Source organism: Erpetoichthys calabaricus, chromosome 8 (genome assembly GCF_900747795.2).
Source record: "Erpetoichthys calabaricus chromosome 8, fErpCal1.3, whole genome shotgun sequence".
NCBI lineage: Eukaryota > Metazoa > Chordata > Cladistia > Polypteriformes > Polypteridae > Erpetoichthys > Erpetoichthys calabaricus.
In genome coordinates this window covers 664,532-673,301 of record NC_041401.2, presented here as the reverse complement: position 1 = coordinate 673,301, position 8,770 = coordinate 664,532, and the positions used below count along the sequence as shown (strand labels likewise).

The 8,770-nt window shown below is 58.7% G+C and overlaps 2 protein-coding genes across 2 annotated transcripts; one reads left to right on the top strand and one right to left on the bottom strand.

Moving 5' to 3' along the window:
* Positions 1–201: 201 nt before the first annotated feature.
* Positions 202–5,885, top strand: hibch (3-hydroxyisobutyryl-CoA hydrolase). The gene is made up of 14 exons (XM_028806080.2): positions 202–430; positions 2,595–2,637; positions 2,722–2,889; positions 3,533–3,617; positions 3,706–3,786; positions 4,005–4,057; positions 4,434–4,512; positions 4,586–4,731; positions 4,837–4,923; positions 5,007–5,065; positions 5,149–5,230; positions 5,317–5,436; positions 5,519–5,552; positions 5,680–5,885. Exons 1-14 carry the CDS (start codon positions 399–401, stop codon positions 5,793–5,795), a joined length of 1,185 nt encoding a protein of 394 aa, XP_028661913.1. The 5' UTR covers positions 202–398; the 3' UTR covers positions 5,796–5,885.
* Positions 5,886–5,988: 103 nt separating this feature from the next.
* LOC114655244 (small membrane A-kinase anchor protein-like) lies at positions 5,989–7,275 on the bottom strand. The gene is made up of 2 exons (XM_051931356.1): positions 7,134–7,275; positions 5,989–6,755 (listed from the first exon to the last, which is right to left on the bottom strand). The coding sequence occupies exon 2, from the start codon at positions 6,690–6,692 to the stop codon at positions 6,441–6,443; it is 252 nt and encodes an 83-aa protein (XP_051787316.1). The 5' UTR covers positions 6,693–6,755; positions 7,134–7,275; the 3' UTR covers positions 5,989–6,440.
* Between the last annotated feature and the right edge of the window lie 1,495 nt (positions 7,276–8,770).

Genomic DNA, 8,770 nt, shown 5'->3' with positions numbered 1-8,770 from the left:
CCATCGGGTCGGAGAAGGAGGCGACCTGCTTTAAAGTGGCTCTCGTATTCTTCCCACTCACAGTGAGCTGCCTTTCTAGCGCCCTCTTTGTTAATTAAGAAACACGAAAACACAACGACAAGGGGGGGGGGGGGTCCAGCTGCAGACCTCCCGCGCTTCTTACACCGTGTCGAAGGCAAACCCCGATGGAGTTATTTCCGGGTCACTCAGCCTGTAATCCCCGCCCCTACGCGATCTCTCGGCCAATGGTTGCACGCCTGCAGTCCAAACGCGGCTGTGACCTTGCCGGTATTTGCTATCTGATTGGTCAGCGCCTGTTGTGTGTGCCGTGATTGGTTGTGTGGCTACACCCGGCACGCTTGCCCCTACCCCGCTGTTTGTATTGCTGCAGCACCGTAATGTCGGCGGGTGTCCTCGGCAGTCGAGTCAGGTGAGGAGTCGGCGTTGAAATACCAGTGAGCTTAGCTCAGGGGAGGGCGACTTCACTGGGCCGCGGTCTTCGCCCGACAATAGGGGCCAGAAGAGGTGGAGCGGGCGTCGCTGTCGTGTGTGGGCTGGACACTCGCGGGGTTGCGATGCCCAGTTGCTGCACTCGTCGTGGAAGTTTGGCCTTTTTATTCGAGCCAGTCCAGCGCGTACCTGAACTTGAGATTTAGTGATGAGGGTTAAATGGGGCCGAGTGTGTCTGTCGGTCACTGCCGGCTTTGGCTCCAGCTGCCTCGGATAAGCGGGTTAGGACAATGGACGGCTGTTGTCCCTTTGTAGTTTCTGCCCAATGTGAGCTGTGCCTTTGACCCAAATGTGGACGGCGAACTCATTTTAAATGCCGTCCTTTACAACTAACGGAACATGTGGCGACATCTGAGTGCCTGTCACCTGAACGGCAGGCCTTGTGACACACAACGAGTCCTACTGAGTAAGCAGACTCGACCTCCTCGGTGGGCACATTAAACACACGAACAAGGGGGTCCTGCGACGGCCCTCGGCGAAGCTGCTTTTTCACTGGTAAGCGGGACCCCCGTTAAGCCCACCTGTCTGGTTTGTTGCCTTCTTTTTCCAGGAGGCTCTGGGGGTCTTCAGTGAAATTCCCCCCTGTAGTCCCTCCACGCCTCTTGTGTGGTTTGCCTTTGTGTTACGGGAGACGAATGAAGAAGTGAAGCGGACGGAAGGCGAAGTGCAAAGCCGATCTGATGGCGCTCAGCAGGCGAGGAGCAAAGAAGCAGACGTGTCCAGCAGGGGGCAGTAGCGCCACAAGTAGCCCACTGCTGGACATGGACAGTTGCTGCGTTCGATTTGACCTGGAGAGCCCCCCCAGTCCGAGTTCCGATCATGACGTCACCACACCCCATGACCTTGACTGTAGTGTTGTGGTGGTGATGAGCCCCCCCCCAAACCCGTCTGTCGGTGTTGGCACGCGTTGTTGGCCACTGCTGTTTATTCCAGTGGAGCAAACTCAACAAAGGTTTTCCTGGACGCGTCCACGTTGGCATCCCAAATGCTGCAGTGGAATGCGGGCACCTCGGGTGTGTGCCAGCATTGCCAGCTCCGATTTCGGAGGTAAACGGCTCCCAGTTCTGCCCTCAGGGCTACCCTGGCAGTACAATAACGTGAGTAGCCCCTTAAATCACAAATAATAATTCACACTCGGCTTGTAATAAAAGATGAGTTGGCACACAGCGCCCATGTAGCTCTGCCCGGGATCTGGCTGAAGCCCTTCAGTGCCCCCTGTCCTCCATGAGGTCCTCTCGGTGCCCTCACTGTTGTCTTCTCCAGGTGTTGGCAGAGGTTACGGTTATAAGGTCAGCAGCCTGTCTCAGGGGTCTAGCAGTGGTGGGGGGGGTCTCAGGTGCCCGGGGGTGGTAATGATGTTTTAATACAGGAGACCCCCGTCAGTGTCTAGTGAGGAGCTTCACCCCCCTGCTAGAAACCTCTGGGAACAAAGAACGTTTGTGGTGTTCCCCCTGGCAGAGCCCAAGACTTAGGACTGAACCCCCTTAAATCGTGAAGGAAGAAGGCAGGAGTGGTAAGAAAAAGTGAAATGAAGTAACGTGGCATCAAAAGAAGAAGAAATCAACGCCCCGCTTATGTGCAGCTGTCCTGTCTTATCAAGGGTACGAGTGTGCAGACCACCGTGACGTGAACTTCACTGCCAGGCACCACACACACACCTCCACAGCAGTTAGCACGGTGGTCTTTACCTGAACACGATGCACCGGGACCCTCGCAGGACAGGTAGTGACCTGCAAAGAAAAGACCACCAGAGCTGGGCGGGCGGCCAGTCAGCCTTGTCCTCGCGCTCCTCTACTGCTAGTGCAATGGTGGCAGGGTGAGTGGCACAAAGGGCAGCCGTCCATGAAGTGACACACAAGTGGACTGAGCAGGTGGGCACACTGGAGAGCCCCCAGGGCTCCTTGTGTTTGGTGATTACGTGTGCAGCGTGGTAACTGGCAGTGGTTTGGCACGAGCTGAGGTGGGGGGTCCCCTGGGACGCTGCGTCAGTTCCGATTCTCAGAGTGCACAGAGGAGACCACCACGATGGCCTGTTCAGACCCTGGGAGTTCACGTGAAGGTGATGCGCTTCTCCTTCTCTTCAGGTTGGCGTCTCTGCAGAGGCTGCACATACTGCAGGCACACCTGGTGAGTACGGCCTCGGTGGGCACGGGGGCTGCCACTGTGAGGCACCACGTTCTTCTCTGTCACTCTTTGTTGTGTTCTTTCCAGAATGTCCTCCCACGTGGAACGTCTCGCCCGATGAGCAGTCGGGATGGCCCTGAGGGTGAGGTGCTGCTGCAGACGTCGGGCTGTGCCGGGGTCATCACCCTCAACAGACCGAAGGCCCTCAACGCACTCAACCTGTCAATGATCAGAAAGATCTTCCCTCAGCTCAAGGTGGATACTGTGGAGGGCAGGGCCGGGGGGGCTTAACGAGCCCACTTCACCCAGTGGAAGGTCAAAGGGAAGTGCACAGCCAATCCTGGCAGCACTGGGCACAAAGCACTAGCCAGGCATGGACGTGGCACCAGTGTAGAACAGGTTAGCTGGCTGGCGCTGTGAGAGTGGGCACTAACGCACAAGGACAGCCCTCTGGGACAATATCCGAGGGCACAGTTTGAACCCAGGACTCCAAACATCATCCATGGCTGTGATCGTGTGCCATACTAAATGGGGTGCCACCCAGTCTTTCAGGCCTTGCCGGTTGAACTGTGTGTCCACATAATGTGACCTGCGTGGCACAGCCTGTCACAGGTGCTGCAGAGGAGTCCATGGAGGTCACGTGACACTCAGGGCCGCCCAATCAACAGCCTGCTGTTTGTCGAGGGGCCCCTCTGGGCGCGGGTGACAAGGCAGTGACCAGAAGACTTTTGTAAGTGTGATTATTAGTCAAATGCATCGCTGGCTGACTCTGCTTGTCCTGAAGCCGGCGCTGTGCCCTCGTGCCGCTGGGTTCAAAAAGCATCGTGTGAAACGAGACACCTGCCTGGGCAGGGGGGCTTCCAGGGCGTCCCCTTAGTTTCTGTTCTCGTTTCCACAGAAGTGGGAAGAAGATGACCAGACGTCCATTGTGATGATCAAGGGAGTTGGGGACAAAGCCTTCTGTGCAGGTGGAGACATTCGAGGTGCGTGCGTCATGCCACCCTCTGGTCACCTTGGCGGGGTGAGGCGACTGGCTGCGCTTTGATGCCCTGTCCGTTTGTCTCTTCACAGCTGTGGCAGACGCCGGGAAGGCGGGGGGCAGCCTGATTCAGGACTTCTTCAGAGAGGAGTACATTCTGAACAACGCCATAGGTGAGTGGGCATGGCGGCTGGCGCTGGCTTATGGGACTGTGCCGCACTGAAGAGGTGCATGATGCCTGTGCCAGTGTGTGTCCTGGGAATCGAGACCTCGTGAGACTGGATAGCTGACGGGAGTAGGGGTCAGTAGTAATGGTCCCTCGACTTGGGCTCCAGGACAAACTTGGTGGTCCCACGCTGACCCGCCGGTGTCGTTGTTCTTGTCTCTCCAGGCACCTTGCGGAAGCCCTACGTGGCTCTTATTGATGGCATCACCATGGGCGGTGTGAGTACCTCGACTCCTTCACGGCAGGCCAGACGCAGGGACCCCATGTTCCAGCAGATGGCAACATTGCAGCATGGAGACGGCGTTTCTGTAAGGTGGGGTGGGCATTTGTGTGAGTGAAGGTGGGCCATAGCTCGTTGCCATGGCGGCATGTGCTCAGGCCCAAGGGCAGTGCTGCTGTGCCATCTTTCTCACTGTGCGCTTACTGAAGAGATCACTCTAGGCTCCGACCCCCCTCTCCCTTAGGCGCCATCTGTGCCACCCCCCCTTGCCGAATCACGTGTGTCACATCTGCAGCTGGCCTGGTGGCACATGATTGGGTACTGGCTACACTGGGCTTGGCATGAGCCCCCTTAATTGCTCCCTTCCTTTTCAGGGAGTCGGTCTGTCTGTCCACGGGCACTTCCGCGTCGCCACAGAAAGGACACTTTTTGCCATGCCTGAAACTGGTATAGGTAAGCCCCCAATTAACCAGTCCCCTTAGGTGTTGCCCCCTTTTGGTGGTTTTCACCGTGTCTTTCCTGGCAGGGCTGTTTCCTGACGTTGGCGGCGGCTTCTTCCTTCCCAGACTGCGAGGTAAACTCGGCCTCTTCCTGGCACTCACTGGCTTTCGACTCAAAGGGCGCGATGTCCAGCAGGCTGGGTTGGCCACTCACTTTGTGGAATCTCAGAAGGTACGCCGGGCACCTGGGCACAGGCCCGAATGAAGTGCCAGTGGGCACGCCTGGGTTGTAGGCATGGGCCAGGCTCACGGAATGTCCATTCTCTGTTTCCCCCAGCTGGCCGCTCTGGAGCGCGACTTGGTGCAGCTGAAGTGTCCCTCACAGAAGGACGTGGCGGGCGTGCTGGACGCTTATCAGGCGCAGGTGGGTGGCACTCGACACCAGTAGGGCGCTGCTTGCTAGTGGGGTCTGCGTCCATTAAAACATTTTGCTGTTTTGCTGGGCAGAGCTGTGCTGGCCGAGAGCAGCCGTTTGTACTGGAGGAGCACATGCAGGACGTGGACAGGTAGTGACCGCTGGGCCGAGCGCTGGCCGGACGTTGGGTGGTCCCCTTCTGATGCCCCCATTTGTGACCTCCTTCCATCACAGGCTCTTCGGTGGCAGCAGCGTGGAGGACGTCGTTCGCCGACTGGAGGCCGAGCGTTCGCCTTTTGCCGAGAAGCAGCTGCAGGTGAGCCGTCCCTGTCATCGGGCCACTCCGGCCCTCCGTGTCCCCTCCTGGGTCGGTGACTCTCTCCTTCCTTTGTCACTCCACAGACTCTGAAGCGCATGTCTCCCACCTCCATGAAGGTCACCTTCAGACAGCTGGCCAGTGGGGCGTCTATGAGCCTCCAGGAGGTGCTGGCGATGGAGTACAGACTGAGCCAGGCGTGCATGGTGGGTGAGGTGGGCCGCTAGGGGAGGTGGGCGCCCTCTTCTGGGCACACATCTCCTGAATGAGGACTTTCTTTACCCGCAGAGAGGCCACGACTTCTACGAAGGAGTGAGGGCAGGTGAGCTGGTGCTCTCTTTTCTGGGCCCACCTCTCTACCCGCCGGCCCCCAGAGAGGTGCGGTTGAGCTGATTTCACCTGTGCCACCGTGGCCCACGCTTGATCACACAGTATGTGTCTTCTCACAGTGCTCATCGACAAGGACCAGCAGCCCAAGTGGCAGCCAGCTTCCTTGGAGCAGGTGACAGACGAGATGGTGGACGGCTATTTCCAGTCCCTGGGCAGCAGTGACCTGCACCTGTGATGGTGACATGGGATGAAGATGCCAGTGGGTGGGGTGGACGTGGCACCCCAGAGACTATAATAAAGTAAGAAAAGCAGCAGTGTGTGACGTGCCTTTCTGCTAGGAAGCTTGGCATCAGCTAGGCAGGGCTGCCTTGTGTACCCACTGTCACCATGCAGTGTACCATCCCTGACAGTTGGCATGCATCAGATAACAAGAGACGGACAGTGAAGGCTTTTTCAACTGTTTAGTTTTTATTACTGAAGTTGGCAGAATGCTAGACTGGGCAGAGTTGCTTGAAGGGGCTTCTTCTGGGTGACCCGCCCGAGTGCCTGCCAGTCATGTGACCTCTTCTCTCTGCTGCTCCCTTACATCCCAGCTGGTATCCGCTCGATATGTTGCCTGCCACGCTGTGCCCATGTGGTAGCCACAGCAGCCCGCCGGCAGAGAGCTGCCTGGAGATGGCATCGCAGCAGCGGGGCGAGGGTCCTGTTTACAGCAGCCTGGTGGGGGGGCGGCCGCTCCGTGCTGGTGTGGATTAAACAGATTTGACTGTTGGGGGAGGGGGCATCAAGTGGGCACTGAAGCGCACAATCCGCTGAGCCGGCCGTCTGTGCTCAACAGCTGCTCCCGAGCGGGGTGGGCATTGATCTGCCCGCGGGGGGCTCAGGGCACGTCGCTCTCAATGTAGGGGATGTCGCCGTATTTGCTCTCGAAGTCGGCCCACTGCTGCACCGCTTTGCTGACGATCTCCTCGGACAGGCGCTGCGCGTAGTCCAGCAGCAGGGGGTGGACGAGGTGGGCCTGCGCGCTCAGGGGGTCCGAGTTCACCAGCGTGGCCTCTTCCTCGCTCTTCTTACCTTCTGCAGCACTGGCATTCTGAAGGGCACCGCTCTGCTTGGACTTGACGCAGCCCATCGTGCAACACTGGTGCCAGTCACAGGTGCAGGGAGGGGACACTCCAGCGTGGCATGGCTTTACCTGGTAACAACACAGAAAGGCGCTATATCAGGGGGCCGCTCATTGCTGCTCTTATTTACCAACCGGGGGGGGGGACAGTCAGACTAAACATGCAGAATACAAGCAGAAAAGGCACGGAGACGGCCGGACGCGTGCCAGGTGAACGTCTCTCTATGCCTGGCACTCCTTTAAGCCCCTGGCCTGCAGCCTGCAAGGCGCTATAAACACGCACAAGGGGGTTTGGGGTGGGGGGGCACATTAGCGCGCGTCAACACAAACGGCAAACGAGCGCGCAGCCATACGGGGGTCCAAGGACGAGACGGGGGCGAGCGGCAGGCCGCCCTAGCATCGTGCGGCTGGCGCTTCGGGGCGGGAGGACGAGGAGCACGCGACACTTACCCGGCCCTACGCGGACAGTCCGAAGCCCGGGCGCTCGCTCCGCCGGCCGGCTCATCTCTGAACGCTCGGCGCTCGCAAATCCGCGCTGCACTTTGACGGCGGCGGCGCAACTGGGGAGCCGCAGCGACACCCGCCGGCCACTGGAGGCTCAAGCGGCGCTGGCGCTCCGCCCTCCTTCTGAGCAGACGTGGCCGCGCACGCGCACGCACGGTAGGCTCGAGCGGCGCGCCGCGTGGCCGAGCGCGTGTTCCCGCCGTGCTTTCTGACGTTTATTCGCCCTTTAACGAGATGTTTACGTGGGGTTGTGGTCAGGCTGGTCATTTTGATGGAATGGCGCTGTATCGGGGTCAGGTCAGTGAGCTTTTGGTGGCCCACAAGTGCCCCGTGTGTGCCCTGTGATGAGGTCGTACCCTGGCCCGGATTCTTTCGGGGAAGCTAAATCCGCCAGTGCCCGAGTCAGGTGCTTGGGAATGCCAGGCATTTTTTGGACCCATTTATTCTGCCAAAGCCTCGTGTCCAGTGGATTGCATACAAACACCCCCTTTTTAGACAGTGCCACCCGTTGGCACTTTACAGACAATCCACATGGTGCTGGTTGTGTATTTGTGCCCCAGTGCCTCGCAGTTAGGAGACCTGAGGTTCGCTTCCCGGGTCCTCCCTGCGTGGAGTTTGCATGTTCTCCCCGTGTCTGCGTGGGTTTCCTCCCACAGTCCAAAGACAAGCAGGTTAGGTGGATTGGCGATTCTAAATTGGCCCTAGTGTGTGCTTGGTGTGTGGGTGTGTTTGTGTGTGTCCTGCGGTGGGTTGGCACCCTGCCCGGGATTGGTTCCTGCCTTGTGCCCTGTGTTGGCTGGGATTGGCTCCGGCGGACCCCCGTGACCCTGTGTTCGGATTCAGCGGGTTGGAAAATGGATGGATGTCTCTGAGAATCCCCTGCCCTCAGCACTCAGTCAGTGATGGGCAGTGGTGACGATTGGCTTACAAGGAAGGGCATGGGAGGCACCGGTGGCATCACAGACCAGCTCTCCCGCTGGGTTAAGACGTCTCACACCACACACATAGCCCTAAATCGGTTGGTGTAAATTGGCGTGTTCTTGTTGTCATGGTGATGCCCAGTAAACAGCCCCCCACAGACTGAAGATACAGGCAGGAGCTGCTGGCCCCTTGTTGTTGAACCCTGACCTCTCTTTGCCGCCTTGTGTGCTCTCTGGGGGTGTGGCTACAAATGGGCGGGGCTCAGAGTGTTGACTGTGCCCCCCAATGATACGCCAGTAGACGATGCCATGTTAGCACTCGGTTCCTTCCTTTACTGTACTTTGTAGCCCCCCACCACTGTCCTCTCTGGGAGGCTCAGGTCAGCCAATCCGATTCTTAGGAAGAAACAAAAGTGCCAGGGCAAGAGGCGGGCAGGCCCTCAGTGCTGGGGGTGCACCCTGCCATCCCTGTGCCCTCCTCAAGTCTTACATGGCGCCAACTGGGGGAGGTGGGCCACTCACCCTGTGTGTCGTCTGCTGCTGGCTCACCAAGCACCATCTCAGCCAGGCAGGCACAGTACGTCATGCAGCGCCCACACTGGGTGGGCCGTGTCGGACCATCGGGGGCCAGCGGAGTGTCTGGTGTGCTGCCCTCGGAGGAGA